The 16,124-nt window shown below is 42.2% G+C and overlaps 1 protein-coding gene across 2 annotated transcripts in view; it reads left to right on the top strand.

Moving 5' to 3' along the window:
- Positions 1-1,756: 1,756 nt before the first annotated feature.
- The window catches only part of MCUB (mitochondrial calcium uniporter dominant negative subunit beta), a 51,399-nt gene continuing 37,031 nt past the window's right edge, over positions 1,757-16,124 (top strand). The window contains exon 1 of one of the 2 annotated variants that reach the window (XM_068941882.1): positions 1,757-1,965. In XM_068941882.1, coding sequence (XP_068797983.1) covers positions 1,837-1,965 — 129 coding nt within the window. In that variant the 5' untranslated portion in view covers positions 1,757-1,836. The remainder of the gene's footprint in view (positions 1,966-16,124) is intronic. The other variant, XM_068941883.1, reaches the window with a different exon arrangement.

The raw sequence follows: 16,124 nt of genomic DNA, 5'->3' as shown, positions 1-16,124 counted from the left end.
CAAAGATTAAAAAAAAGTTATCTTCATTCTCTTGGCCTGTAGAAAAAAGACACCTGGCTTGATTCCCAGTCTCCTTTAGAGGGTAGCATCTCCACAAGTTGCTGTGAGCTGTAGCGGTTCCCTGCTTGCTGCTGAACTTTTAAAGCAGAGTAAATACAGAAAATAAGTGTAACACTGAACAATCATCAGTATGAAATGATCTTTTTTAGTCCTGATACTGAATTCTTCCCCTTTCAGAGAAAATAATTTGACTAAACCAACACTATGGGGTAGGAATAGAAAAGAAATGAGTTAACATGACCTAGTTACCTCTGCTTGATGAAATCATAAATATTCCATCTTGAATTTATATACTTAACTCTTTAATCCTTTATTTGACTTTCTGCAACTTCTTGGATATTAACGTAATTTACTTAATAAGATACACAAGTGCAGAAATTATCTCAGTTCTTAGTTTGGGTAAATGAAAATTACTCCAGTAGAATTTTGGAGATTTTTGCACTGATAAATATTAATTATGACTATAGAATAGGTTATTGCCTTTTGGGAGTCACTGCCTGTTAAAAGTACAGCTTTTGTTCTTCTCCAGTTCTCTGGGACTATGTACATTTGAACAGTTTGCAGTGACCATGAAATGGAAATGAATGTTTTTGTGGTCTTAGCTGCATAGTTTCCCTTCTAGAGCCTGGAGGATGGACAGACGTGGGGTTTTATTTCATCCCCAGAGCCATCAAGAGTCCAATTAGTTGTCGAGGTTTTCGATCATAGTGATGATACTCTTGCAGCAGCCCCATTTCTCAGCTACCACCCGAGAGCCTCCTGGCAGCGCAGGGTAAAGCTGCTCCTTGGTTTAGGCAGTGTGGCTTAGCAGGATCATTATAAATGGCTGAGAAAACATGGATGAGTGCAGCAGTCTCACGCGCGTTTCCCAAGTGCAATGCTGTGGTGTAGATACGCTGCCGTGGTTCGTACTGAACGCGAAGGCCTGCGTTTGTGGCAGTGGAGACCCGGTGGGACAAGGTGAAGGCGAGTGAGTGACTGTCTGTAACAACGCTAAGCCTTGCAAATTGTCAACAAAACTGTCTTGCAACATGATCGGCATCAAGAGCGTTTTTCTCTTGCGCGTTTCTGTTCATTTCTGTGGTGTCCGAACGCGCTTTTCCCACGGAAACGCAGAGGGTAGTGCTAGTGTGCTGTAACCTGTTCTTCAAAAACTGCCGCTTTGGAAAGCAAATGATCTAATTTTAGATAAAAAGATAAAAGCAGGTGTTCTCCTAAGACAGAACTCAACGTCTTCCTTAATCCTATTTATAAATATAGATATTTAAACCCCCTTCCAAACTGCGAGTAGAAGAAAAACCCGGAACACGAGCTAACAGCGCTTGTACGCACAGTGCCGGGGCTGAGCCCCCTCTCCGCCGCTCCCCCCGCGGCCCCCTGCCACGAGCGCGAGCCCTAGCCGGCAAACGGCGAGTAAACGCACCCCGCGCGCGCGCCCCCGCCCTAACGGCCGCGCTAACGGCCGCGCTAACCGCCTCCAGCGGCGCCGCGCCGTGCCGTCCCCTCCCCCGGCGGGCCGCCGCGGCAAAGGCGGCCAGGGAGAGCCGCCCTGCCCTGCCCTGCCCTGCCCTCCACAGTTGCCCGCCCCCGGCGGCTGGGGGGAAGGAAGAGAAAGAGAAAACCCCGCCACAACCCAAACTCAACCCAGCGGCGGCCGCCGGAGGGAACGCCCTCCGCTCCGGCTCGCCCCCGCCCCGCGCGGCGACCAGCGCCGCCCGCCCCGAGCCGCGGCGGAGCGCCCCGGAGGCGGCCGGGCCGCCCCGGAGAAGGAGGACGATGCTGCCGGGGCTGGGGCGGGCGCTGCGGGGCGGCTGGCGGCGGGGCAAGCGGCAGCCGCAGGTGGTGCTGGCCGGCCGGGCGACGTGGGGCAGAAGGGTTGGCTGCCCGCCGCTGCCAGCGCCTCAGGTGAGGGGGGTGGGGGGGGTGGGGGGGGCGAGGTTGGCGGCGGGACCGGCTCGGGCAGAGCGGAGCCGGGAAGAGGCTGAACTTTCCCCGCGGTTGCTGGCGCCTCGCCTGGCCGAGAGGTGCCGCGGGGCCGCCCTGAGGCGCGGCGGCTCCGCCCGGCCCGGCCCGGCGGCGCCGCGGTGCCTGGGGAGCGGCGTCGAGGAGGGACGAAACTTGGGGGAAGTTCAGCGCCTGAGCAGGGAGCGGCGGCCCCGCTCCCCTGGGCTGCCCGCTGTGCAGGGCTGAGCTGGGCGCCGCCGGGCCGGGTCGAGCCGGGCCGGGCAGGCAGGAGAGCCGCGGGCCGAGGTGGTTTCGTGGCGATCCCGGCCCCGGCGGGGCGTTGCTGCGGTGGTGGAGAGAGACACGATGAATCACGGCCCGGGCGGGCGGAGGGGCGGGCGGCGCCCTCCGTCAGGGGAAGCGGCGGGAAGCCGCGGCCCCCCCGCTCCCTGAAGGGCTGCCTCTGTCCCCGGGTCTCCGGCCCTTCTGGGGAAGGGCTTGTGGTATCTCAAGACACGAAAAGTGGTTCTCGGAGCAACTCTTGTCTTTCTTCCCCTCCACCCCCCACATAAATAGTAATGGTAGTAGTGTAGCTTTTATTTAGCGGCATCTCTTCTTTTTCAGACAGGACTGATGGATGTCCTGCCATCACTGAGAGCAGGCCCCACTGCAGACACACTTTGTGGCCTGCGCTTACAGGTGACTCTGGCCAAGAGTGGTGGGACAGGCTGTGCATGATGGCCTAGGGGTCCACATCCTGCTCCCACAGCCCCTCTGCCTGGGTCAAGCTGTGCAGGCCTGACTGTAGGCTTGGGGATGGGCCACGGTTTTGCTGTTTGCTGTACTTGGAGGAGAGGGCTTTCTCCAGAGTGGTGTGGAGAGAAGGGCTCTTTGGTTCAGTAGCATTGGCATTAGGATGATAAGAAAAGGAGTAGATAGGGAAAAACCATAAACTGGGAAAGTTTTACTTGTCATTTACCTTTTTATCTTATATATAGATTTTCATCTCTGTCTGAGCTGGAAGTTAACTGGGTAGTAGCTGATGCATAAAAAAGTTTTGGTACTCATCCGGGATGATCCTGGCTGGAGTGACTGGAAACTATTGTGACTTAGTAAAGAGGAACAATAATTATGCTGTGCAGCTGAGGCAGGGGGCTCACGTTCCGTCTGTGAGAGTCTCTGCCTCACTGCTGTTGGGTTTGGGGGAGCGTCACTGCTCTTTACATGAGCGGTGGCTGGTCTTACAGCCACCTATAAAAAGCTGTAAGATGCTTTTTTACACCTAAAGGCTGTGACTGTAATACAGTTATGTATGTTATGAGATCTTGTGGACACACGAAAGGAGAGAATTGAGCTTTTCTTGGTTATCTTTCTATTTAAAAGCAGCTGGCAACTTGGGAGTGGCAGATCCTGTTGTTAGACTGCTAGTACTGGCAGTACTAGCAGTTAATGTAGAATTGCTGTATTTGCCCTCTCTGAGCTATGCTGTCAAAGCTGTTTGATAAATGGATGTAAGGTGCCCCAGTGCCTTGTTACAATAGGATGTTAAACCTGACAAACAGTGTAGTACCTTATTCTCTACATCTGCTTCTGAGTTGTGCTGTCAATTTCTGACAACTCTTCAGATTATTTTTTAAGTCTTAAATTGCTTTTCTAACTCTGAAGAAGATACACATAGAGGCATGTGTACCATATACACAAAAAGTGAAATTGACTGACTTTGGAGGGATAATAGATGAATCACTGGGTGCTGTTGTAAAAGGTAAGAAATAAAATGGAAGCAAAAAATGTTTTCCTGAAGTGCTCCTGTGGAACTTCCTTGTATTTATAAAAATAATTTAAAAAGTACTTCTGGCTGATATTCTCTTAGTTTTAAGGAATCTTACGTGTCCTCTGAGTAGGAAGGATTAAGGAAAACAAGAAGGAACTGTGACTAAAAAAGTGAAGCTATGCTAGGAAACTAGGGTAATGCAGTTAGAAATAAAGTCCTGTGTGATTGCATGTTGAGAAGTAGACAGTTTCCATCCTAAACATCTTTTGATTATTGTTTTTAATAGTAGAGATACTATATGTGCTCTGAAAATGTTGCTGTGATGAAACACAGCAAAACTTTGTCCCTAAGTTCTAAACCTATTCATAGCAAGGAAGTCTCCAGGACATATGATGACGCATTCCTAGCAGGAAATGCAGAGTGGCCAGTGGCTTGTTTATTGAGCAGCTTGCCCAACTTGAGTCTTGAGACCTGCAGTGTTAGTTTGGGTCAGATAATTGTTCAGTACTTCAGAATGAAATATGTGGGTTTTTTCCTAAGAATTTTTGTACAAACTGTATTCCAAAAGCTTTTACAAAAATCACACAGAACTACTTTGCCTTGCCTCTGTTAACATGCCTAGCTAGTCTCTGCTTTGTCACATGTGTACATGGGGACAAATTTAGAAGGGAATTAAGTTAAGATTGACTTAGTTTCTTCAGTCTTCTAAGGTTAAAATGCAGTGAGCTAAAAACATCTTTCTCCTCGCTGAGAGTATTTACGCTGTCGTTTAGCACACGGTGATACTACCTACGTAGTTGACCACCTGTAACTTTCCAGAGGGCTGCTTTACAGACAAGCTTTGTGCTTTTCTAAGACTCTAAAATGAGACTGAAAGCTAAAAGCTTCAGAAGACCTACCAAAAGGAAAGGAGGAGAAAGAGGAGAGCTCTTGCCTTGGCAGTGTTGCCGTTATGAGAAAGAGCAAAAGAATGATCAGTGCTGTAAGTGGGATAGAACATGACAGTGACATAATTCAGGAATTAAATTCTTACGCTTAGTAGGTTAAGTAGATGGATGTCATAATGTTCAGGATAATTCTAATTCAGAAGAAACGTTTAAGGCAAGACTTTGTTCATTTCTGCAGTGGAAATGCTGTTTGGAATAAATTAATATAAAATACTTCTTATATATGCGATTTTTAGTGCTAGATTTTCTAAAGAGTTGTTAGTATGGTAGATAATGAAGCGTGTTTATTGATTTCTCTCTTCCCGTTTTCCTCTTTGGGTACCTTTCAAATCTGTGAGTCTGTGTCTACAACACAGTTCGGGCAGTTAAAATGTTTGTTATCCTAAAAATCCAATGAATGACCTGTAGTTATAATTTCAAGGTAGTGAGAATGAAAAGTGTTCTAATTATTATTGCAGGCTTTTTTAGTTCTTTAGATTTTGATGTAGTGCTAAAGATCAGATTATCATGTATCTTGTTCAGTGAAAACGTTCTGTGATTAATTGATTTTCCCTTCTTCCCTCCCCCCCCCAATTTTTTCCCGCAAGTCTTAAAAATCTTTTTTGGTTATCGTTGCTGGTGTGTGTTGTTAGCTCCACTGCTTGCTATTGTTATTTGGGTCGACCTATATTTTACATACAGCTCTGGAAGAGAAGGTTGGAGTGCTCGCGTGGATCTCGGGAAACCTGAGCTCAGTCACTTGTCCCTCTTGCGCTCTGTGTGGTCTGGCACCAATCGTATCGGCCACAACTCCCAGCTTGTTTTCGTACTGTGTTCTGTGATGGGAAGCATATTATGTTGTGTTCTTTACACATCCTTCATTATTTTATGCCCGAAAGGATGCAATTAAGTTTATTAGAGTCCCATATTTGTAATGCTGCCGTTATCTTATACGTAATGAAGCCTAAAGGTTGCCAACTCTTTCACTTCTTCTTGACTTAAACATTTTAACTCCTACAGCTCTTACTGTATTGAGATAAATGCATTGCCTACAATGTCCCCTTGGAGGAAAAGGTTGCTCTTACAGTATCGCAGTAGAGAACAGATCTCTTAACACAGAATCAGCCTTAACATTGCTAGTTTGTTCCTAAAGCCTGTGCACCTTGTCTGTTCATAAACCTTCTGAGCCAGAAAACATTCCAGGGGCTGGATTTTTTTGTTTGTGTGTTTTTTTTTTTAAAGATGTTCCTAGTTGGCTTCCCTGTCATGCTGAAAATGACAGATCTAAAATTGTGTTGCCTTTTATGGCTGTTCATATACATAAGATTCATAATTTAATTCACACAGTGGAGATCTATACCAGTCTGCCTATATCGCTGTGGATGTGCTGCAGCTGTGGAAAGTGAAGCATATGTTATTCAGTTTATGTTAGCTTAAAACCAAGTTCAGTTGCGCTAGCTCGGTACCCTTTTGTCTAGAGCTTTGTTTTTGGGCTTTGAGTCTGCGCTGAAGATGCTACTGTTGTAACGATGTCCCCTGCAAGGGCAAAGCTTGCGTTGAAGGAGTATGAGTAAAGACTAAAAACAGCATTCACTGGAACTAAAAATTGGAAAACTTTTATTTTTTTTAATGGGTTTATTTATTGTTGCTAATTCAGAATGCCTTCCATTTTTCTGTGTAAAGCTCTCTTAAAATTGTGCATCTGACTAAAATACATAGTCATGGGGAGAGATTGTGTGTAAGCTGGCATGATCAAATTGGAGACACTTCTTCTGAAGAATTGTTATGGATTTTTCTCCTTTCTTGGTTAGAATACCACATATCCTTGTTGCTGGGGAAAATTTTCTTTCTAGTTGCAAATTGTAGCCAGTTGGAGAGTCATTGTTTTTGTTTATCTACAAAAGCAGGACAGCGAGTTTTTTAATCTTTGTCAGTTCCCAGCGTCATATGTATCTGTCAAAAATATTTTTTTGAATGCTTTCAGCCGTTAAGTTGTTGACAACCCAGTTCTTCAGACTGACTTTAACATTTCCTGTCCTTCCTGTTAACTTTTATATTATCTCTGTTCATTCCCAAATTACCATGCACTTCCAATATTATACATAGCCAATTTATTCTTCAGTTTTATACCATCGTATGAGCAAGGAGCTAAACATGTGCAAATAGCCACAGAATAGTTTGAAATATGGTTGGGGGAGGGCAGGGGGTTGTCCCATTCTCTTTTGTGCAAACTCTGCTATCAGGATTTATAAGATATTCTACCAAAACAGCAACCCCAGGATGTAGATGGCTACAGAGAAGTGAATTATCACCGAGTCTCTTGTGGAGCTGAATGTTTCAAACAAACGTGGTTTAAGCCCCTGCTTTGCATTTTCAGCCTGCTCGGGTCCTTCAGCAATTGCAATGTAATTGGAACCAGGAACTGGGACTAATTTATGGCTGCTGGTCCTGTTTCACCCTACTTTCCTTCCCTTCAAAATCACTGGATTACAAAAGCTAGTTTATTGGTCCAATTCTCTTGTTTTCTAAACAGAAACCACGTGCTTTCATACAAGCCTATATGATGGCAACAAAAACATACAACCCGCTAAACTATTTGTTTATGGGGAATACTGTTGACTCTTACAGATGTTAATTTAAAAATGCCTTTAAAAGACCATTTAGTAAACCTCACACAGCTGCTATAGGGGATGTACTTGTCCCATCAGGTTCGTTTTTTTTTTGTTTTTTTTTTGCTTTAATATTGTGTCTGTACCAGAATAACATAATGGAGTTGGGAATGACTCCTAGCCGTTTTCTGTTCTTTGTCTGTTCTCATCTGGCAGCTGGGAAATAGCTACTTTTGCTCTAATAAATACTCTTTTTGGGCAAAGACATGATATATAGCACAGAAATTCATCATTTTCTCTACGTACTCATATATACTGCTTTTCTCTGCAGTTCAGGTTCTGTAGCAAATCAGTGGACCGTGAGATACTCTTTTATATGTGTATATAATTACCTGCAACACACATTTCATTTGAGGTTTAGAAAATTTCTAATAGCTGCTTTACTCAACAGTTGAAACTGGCATCAACAGTGGGACTCCCTGACACAGTGTTTTTTTCCCAACTTGGTAGATGACAGACAAGAGACCGCTTTGGATTTATTTAGATTAGGCCTCTTTGCATAGAATATTAGAATGCTTTTGTACCTATTCTGAGTAAGCGCCAGTGGATAAAATTTTCAGTATTTGCGTGAGCATGGCAATTCCTAGGTAAGGAAATGAAAAATAGCTTCTGCAAGGCTGGAATGGGTTGTAATTGTGCTCTTCAGAATCACAAACTTCAAAGAAGTTGGAGCTGTTGTGTGCTAAGCAGAGGCTACTGTGCTACTACAAGAAATACAAAGAAACACTTAAATTGAAATGCTGTTCCAATCCTATCTGTAGCGCTATCTATCTAATATTTTACAAAACTTTTTTTGAAGAGCTTTCTCTTATCTCATGTGTGAATATTAGGGTATGCGTCTCAAAGGTTGTTGAGAAGTAAATGACATCATATATATTCAGCAGGCTTATTGTGGAGGAAAATATAGTTTTGGTGAAATTATTACTACTTTTTTTTTCCTTCAAATTTAGAATGGGAATAGGAACAATCGTATTATGAAATGGTAACAGTATCAGGTGCAATGTGGTTATGAGTTAGATACCTGAAGACAAGATGTAATTTCATCAGAAGTGGATGGTAATGGTAATACGAACAAGTCTTCAAGTGTGAGTAAATTTTTTTTTTTGATCATGGGATGAGGAATGTCTAAGTCTGGCACTGTTTCCTCTGGGACTCTGGACAAGTCCTTTACTATCTCTTATTTCTTATCTGCTTGTAAAAAGACTAATAGTAAAACTCGAGAATGTCCGAAAAAATTGCTTTGTAAACGTCTTGTGTGCTCTGAAGATTTACTACAAATCCCCGTTGAAGTGCTGAGTATTTAATGTTGTTTACAAAACTATTACATGTTTTAAGAATATTAACCTCTTCTGATACTTTTTTCATTCATATTATGTTTTTTAATCATGCTTAAAGGGCAAAAATGTAGAGCCTATTCCTGTCTGAGCTCATGAAGTTTTGATTTCTGAGGGAGTGGGAAAGGAAGGAAGAGGAACGCTTATTTTTTTGTGGCGAGGACTTCACCTTCTGAAGGTGCACAGGCAAGGTGATAATTTGCTTTTTTGCTGTAGATAAACAATTTCCAAACACTTACCTTCACATTTACTGTCAGTTACTTCAATCTTCCTATTCTAGTCCGTTGGAGAGAAAGTAAGTGGTCACTTTTCAAGAAACGTTTAATTTATCTGCAAGGTAGGTAGCAATTTCGTCCTCCCAGTATTTCACCGTTGTTACTTAAAAGTACGGTAGGGAGACAATGAGGTTGCTTTAGAGAGCCACAAAAGCATTTTTAAATGTCTTAAGTATTTGCCAGAGTGAATGAAAAATACTACTTTTCTTCCTAGCATATTGAATTTAATATATCATGCGGAAATCACTTTGTCCAGAGTGCCATGCTGTGAAAGATGGCTAGTGTTCTCTGGGTACTGTGCAATTTTCTATTTTAGCTGAAGTGCTTATGTCAGACTCTTCACATTTCTATGGGTTTTGTTTGAAACCTCTCTCTCTTCTAGGACCTGACTTGTTTTCTCTGCCTTCTCATGCAAACTATTTGTTATTTGGTGTGCCATATTAGCATTTTGAACCAGCCCCTTTGTGCCTATGACAGAGCAACTGTGAACAAATTCCATGGCCTTAGCCGTGGAAAAGTTTTATTGTAGGACATGTATCCATCACCTTCAAGTTTTTGTTTTGAGTAGAACTGTAAAGATGCCAGGCCCTGGAGATGCAGCAGGATCTGTACTCTTCTAGGGCCGTCTCGTGGCCCTGGGTGCTCCACCTACAGTAGCCTCTCTAGGCTGGAATACCTTGTGCGAAGCCATGTCACAGACAGTGTGTGTGGCAGTTCCTGATCCGAAGAATAAAGCTAAAACAAAGCCAAGTTTGCAGTATGGGCCTCTCTGAAAGCTGCAATTAAAGGGGTAGAGGGAAGATGGGTTGTGTTCTTTCAATGTAGTAATGGATTGATAGCCAGCTGGAGCCAGAGGCTAGACGTTAAAGTAATTATTCATCTGAGAGTGGGATATGCAGTTGTAGGTAAGTTAGCAAATAGTTTGTTTTTAAGTTAATTAGAGTAAATTAAGAGAGATTAAATTGTCTAGAAGTGTTTGAGGAGATGGCAAACCTGCTGCATAACTGGAGGGAGGATCAGCTCTCTTTTCTCAGGTTCTATCTCTGCTTTGCCCTAGATAAACGAAGGAGCTGAGAGAAGTGTTTGCAAAAAGCAGAACGAAGATGCAATGACAAAACTATAAGCCTAGTGGAAGAAATACACCTGTAATAAAAAGCTGTGTCTGAACAGGTATTTTGTCGTTTCTTGCACCAGTAATAAAATAAACACTGTATGAGAAGTTAGAGTTACGATCTTGCTGTTCTGAAATGCTGTACCCAAGGCTAGTAATTCTGAATCAGCTGAGTGTCAAAGGTAAGGATCTTGGTCAGCGGCCCAAGTAACTTCTTGATGCTTTTAGCATAGATAAAACAATTGAAACTTAAAGGAGGTTGTCTTTCTCAAACATACGAAAAGAGCTGCGCATCTCATTTGTATATCTTACGTGTTTAAGTAGATTGGGTATGTGTGAAATGCAGGGTTATGAGTTTGTCTTAGCTCCGCAGTGGGCCAGCTCTAACTTACTGTGCCTCCTCCCCACCCCCCCCACAGCTTCTCAGAGTTGTAAGATTCCAGGTGAAGCTAAAAGGAAGTTAACAATTCACTCGCTTCTTAAAAAGAAAACTACCCCCCCCCACAATGCTTAAGGTTTACACTGAGCTCTTAAATTAACACAACCAAAGGGAGATGAGTTCCCTAGCTTTGTAAAGGATACTGAGTTTTCAGAGCACTATTTATGCAGATATTTTTAGCTGAAGGCAATAAGTCTTTTAAATTTGGGGAGGGAGAAGATTGAGGCACAGGTGTTTTGTTATCTTGAGCAATCCATTTTCTTTTGTTACCAGAGAAGAGAGTGTGTCTTTCCTGATTTCCTCTGTGTGGATTTGACTACTCAGTGGCCTGAATTATGTTTAAACAGGAAAAGTGAATCAAATCCTTAGAGCTCTGTTGTGAGGAACTTTGGGGGGCAGGGGTTTAGGCAAGTTCTGCCTTTGGTTGAGTCGGGAGGTGGTCTGCCCCAAAAGGAGTTGCAACTCGTTTATACCAATAACATTTTTAAACAAGAACACTGTATTTGGAGCAATAAAGTTTGACATGCTGCAGGAAATGAAAATAGGGTTCATGTTTAGGTCTACATGCTGTAGTCAGAAGGCAAAGGTGTATACTCGGTGTTCAAAGTTGCTTTTCTGATATAATAAAATTAGGTGTGCTTAAAAGATTGCAGTTTGCAGATGTGAAATTTTAGGTTTGGTCTTGCAGTGCCCTGTGATTGCAAGCATACTGGAAATTAAGTTAAGTGCCTGAGCTGGAATAAATTATTTAAAGTGACAGCAAATAGCCGAGACCCTGAAACTGAAGTATAGCTGTTAAGCTGTGCATGTTCCTTGAAGTTCTGATCCCAAATTATTCTTTATGAGAGTTGAAGTTTAAAGTGAGTATATTCTGTGGTAGATCAGATGCTGGCTTTAATCTGGGCAAACCATCATAGTGGTGCCATTCTTCAGCATTTCATAATCATGAGATTAAGAAATACAATCAAACAGTGAGTACTTGGTCATTTCCTTCACAGATTTTGAGTCTCGTGGTTTGTTGTTCTTCTTTCCACAAGATTACAGAAGACCTTTTTCTATTGGAGGATCTTTTCTCTCTCCCTGCCAAATAGAGCTGGGGAAAGTATTTGGTTGCATCCTGGTATCATGTCAGTTCTTCCGAGTGTCAGACCAGCAGAACATGCTTTGTGTAGTTATAACAGTACGAGTCATTGTTTAAATCACGTTGGGAAAAACTCTGGACGTTTCTGTCTCTCTGGCTCTTTCTGGCCCTTTCTGGCGGGTTAGCTGCATATGCTGTAACTTGTTTCCTTGTTTATTGGTTACCTTTCCTTCTGTAGTGGCAGTGTTTGTTTTTCTCATAGATAATAAATGTCTTTGAGAATTCCCTTGAGCAAGCTGATGAAAACTAGATTCTCATTGACCTTCAGATACAAACGTATAATTTTAGGTTAGTGGGAAGGAAGATCTCATAAACTGTCAGTTTAGATTCCTGATGCTTTTGCTCCTGTGCATTTGTCTCCTCTTGGTAACAATTATAAGAGTAACAATTGTCTTATGTCATAGAAACCTAAAAATCAGGAGTTAGTTGTTTTCTTTGTTTTACAAAAGCTTTTGTGCAAGTTATGATTATTCACAACTGTAATGCAACAGACTGAGTAATCCACAAGGTTATATAATAAGGTAGATGCTGTCAGAAGTTATTAACATCTTAAACAGAAATACTGATGTTGATTATTCATATGCTGCTAATAATTTTGTCTGTTGTATAACGTTCAGAACTCAAGCTCAGATTCTGCTGTTGGCCTTTACCTTTACACTTTTTTTTTTTTTTTACTTGTATAAAGCTCTTTAATGGTGGGTCAGCTGGTCATGTAATCCCATGACTTGAGGAGTCTGAGATTTAAGAAAAATACACAGCAGTTATAATCACATTCCAATAGCTGTCAGAGCAATGAGATCTGCTAGGAGAAGGCAGCTGCGATGTGCTTGGTCACAAGTCAGTACACACTCCTGTGGTGCAGACTAGTATTACCTGCCAGTGTGCAAGAGTGTTACATTTCTGTGTCACAAATTTGGAATACTCTATAAGCAATGCAAATATTCTGGAAGTGGCCATTGTAAAAATAATCAGCTAGTAGCTATTTCCTAACCCTGGAGTTGACAGGGAAAGTGTTTTCTCTGCTTCTTTTTGATTTCCTTGCAGCCAAGCTCAAAACTGGGACAGAAGGTCACACATTATATTTAAACCAGGTGGTTGCTGGTGTTGTAGGGGGTTCCCTTGCTGCTGTTAGAAGTTCAGTAGTGTGTGTCACTTGAATGGAAAATGTTTGCTATGTATTCCAGTCTTACTGACATCAATGGCACCACACCTAGCCTAGCTCTTGGTTCTCAGCCTGTCACTAGCTGCTGCTCCGTCTGCCTCAGTACTGTTTCACTTGAGTGACCACTGTCTGAAGCCCTGCAGGACGGTGTAGGTGGCACTACTGCAGTGCTGCCTTTACAGCTTGCACTGGGATGTAGCGTAGTTCGCAGAGTTCTTGGGCCACTTCAGGAGCTTTAATCTGTTTGCCTGTCTAGTGGAGTTGGACTGCTGTGTCTTTTAGGAAGCTACTCTTCAGGGCGTCTTGTCTGGGAAAGGCTCAGACTGAAGAATCTTTTAAAAAGGTTGTTGAAACATTGTTCAAAGAAAGAACTGTGTGGAAAATAGCCTTGTGAGATCTTCATGCTTTGGAAAACCTGACTGTAGACAGTCAGCTAACAAAACTCAAGTAAATAAAGCAGTGTGGATGTTGTAAAGTAATATGATTTCCTGCTTTAACAGATGACAGAGACAGTTGCGCAGGACATGGGAAGTCGGAGGAACTTGTGGTTTGTTTCTGTTGCCTTCTTTCATGCTCTGTTTCAGTCCCCCTCTTGATGAAAGCAGAAAAATCTTGATGTGTAAGCTCATGGAAAATACAGTTGAACCCTAATAGCACCTGATGCATTTGGGGCACCGGGGGGGGAGAATGTTGAGCAGCAGCATATATTCAAAGGCAGTGGTAAAAGAACAAAATTGGTATGCTAGAGTGTTTAGCCTGAACTATCAGTATTTAGTGAACAGTTTGTCTGCCATTCTTGCCATTTTTTTCCACTGGGCTGTGCTTAGTGTGGCTATGTACCCTGTGGGATTGATATCCACTCGTAAATGCAGAGCCATTCAAGCTATACCTTTTAGTTATTATTAGGTCATGTTGATTGATGACTGTTTAAAATTTGAGCAGTTTGCAATTTGCTTCAGAGCTGCTTCAGCTGCAGCAAGTAAGTATGGAAGAAGGTAGATTTTGTTACTGAATTCCATCAGTGTTATTTTCATAGAGTGAGAGTGGAATAAGGGGGAATGAGCTACAGAGACTGAGCTCTGTGTGCCCACAAAACACCTGAGAAGAGAGGTTTTTCAGTACATTTGTTAATCCGTATTCAATCCTCGCTCTTGGAACTGGCACTCTTGAAAAAGTGTATTGCAGTGAAATATGTTGGTGTCAAAGAGATTGTGACTGTTTTCCCATGTATTTTCTTCCAGGGTGGCACATTGCAAACATGGTTATGAGTCTCTATTGCTCACTTGTTCTTAATGAAGATACTTTTTTCTCATTTACTAGAATTTTAATAAGTCTTCATTGAAAAATTCAGACACTGTTCTGCACTCCAGAAACAACTCTCTTGAGCCATAAAGAAGGTTGTTATAAGCTACTGCAGATTCTCCCGAGTGATGTTTTCTCAAGAAGATGCACGTTCTACAATGCGAAGAAGACTTACAGGAGTTCTTTTCCTATGTATTTGTGGGGAACGTTGCACAACTTCCAGTGTCTTGCTTCTTCGCAACAAGCAAGAGACAGTCCGAGATGAAGGTTGATCCTGTTTTCTCCGTTTCCGTAGGAAGGGTGGCTAGTTGCTAGTCCTGGATATCTGCAATTCATATTGGATGCAGATGGGCTCTGTGAGCATGATTATGCTTTTCACTGCGGCTAGCTCTGAGTGGGCTGCTACGCCCAGAATGCACTGTTGCATATGGAGAAACTAGCTTGGATCCTGGAAGCAGCGAGTAGCTGCTTAGTGTGTTGTTGCATGCTGCGCAATACAGAAGAAGGGCTTTTTGGCCCAGATGCATCTAATGTGTATCTTCTCCCAAGGTCAGAAAAGGGAGCAGTGTCATGCCAGAGCTTGTTTCAGGCTCTTGCTTCAGGGTAGTCCTTACTGTCTGAATGTCAAATTCATGGATAACTTAAACCAAATACGTTTTCTTACCCAAAGTGGGTAATAGGGCACAGGATGACTTTTTCCCTCTGTTTTGCTAGCGGTGCACAGCTATCTCAGTATCCATGCTGAATTGCTTAATAGCAAACAGTCCTTTCATTTTTTGTATGTGTATGTATTTTGGCCTTTTTTTATATCACCATTTCTCAGAATCGTTAGGTGCTTATTTTTTAAACAAAATACAGTGGTTCTCTATTTGCCTCCCATTTTTATTTGAGCCTTTAAGATGGATTTGGGGAGTGGTTTTTTTCAGGCTCTTCTTCATAGTCAAGAGGAAAATACATTCTTTTCTGAAAACTGAGTCTTATCTTATAGACAGGCAATTATATGAGATCCAAAAAAAATGTGTCACAAGAGTTGGTAAGTGTACGTGTCTGTGAGTAGCTAATGGATATGTTTTGTTGTTGGGATGGTTGGTTGCTTTTAACCTGGTCAAATGTGTTGGCCTAAGTTAAAGAAGGTTGACTTGACTGAGTGTGAAAGGAGCTGTTTCAGAAAGAAAAGAGCTTTGGTATCAAACTGATTTCCCAAATGAAGAAATTCTGATTATTGACTTGATAGTAAGAGTTTCTGGAATTTTCCAAGTATTTTTTTTGATCTCATTCAAAAGCTAAAAAGACTTTCAGCTGTAAAGTTCAGCCTGCCTACGTAAGAAGGGAGTCATAGTTACATCTGTCCTAGCATAACTTAATGCATGCTCTGCTAGAGTGGACGTTATTTTGCTAGTGGAATTTACAAGTTCTGCTCAATTTAAGTAAAAAAATAATCAGTTGACTATTGACACAAGATTACTTGGTGGGTAGAAGTCCATCTGCAGTAGAAATTCTACCTTTTTAAATCTGTAGCCAGGGTGGGTATTCCAGCTGAAGTCCAAGAGTTGGTGAAATTCAGGGAACTGTTGTTAATCCTAGTTTAAGATCTTTGAAGGAAAAAATCAGTCTAATTATTTACCTGTTTTGCCAATATAAAATGCTTCTATGCTGAGAAGCTTTGCTGGTATCACTATACTACAAGAGGCTTTGTAGAGGTGGCATATTCTTTTGTCGTGGACGCTTTGAAATTCTGGTAAACAGGAGACGTAATATTTGTAACCAATTTTTTTTTTTCAAAGTTTCACTTACAGCAGTTCCTAGTCAGCTATTTGCTATTTACTTTAGAAGTTCCAAGCTTAAAATAATAGCATGCAATCATAATATTAATGTGCTTGCATGCTTACATTGATGGGGTTGGATATTTTAAAATGTTAAGAGATATGAAAGAATATGAGGAGTGATATTCTAAATATATAGTGAAGTCTTGGCTTTTGCTCTACAATTG

This window comes from Struthio camelus, chromosome 4 (genome assembly GCF_040807025.1).
Source record: "Struthio camelus isolate bStrCam1 chromosome 4, bStrCam1.hap1, whole genome shotgun sequence".
NCBI lineage: Eukaryota > Metazoa > Chordata > Aves > Struthioniformes > Struthionidae > Struthio > Struthio camelus.
This window is presented reverse-complemented; position numbering and strand designations above follow the sequence as displayed.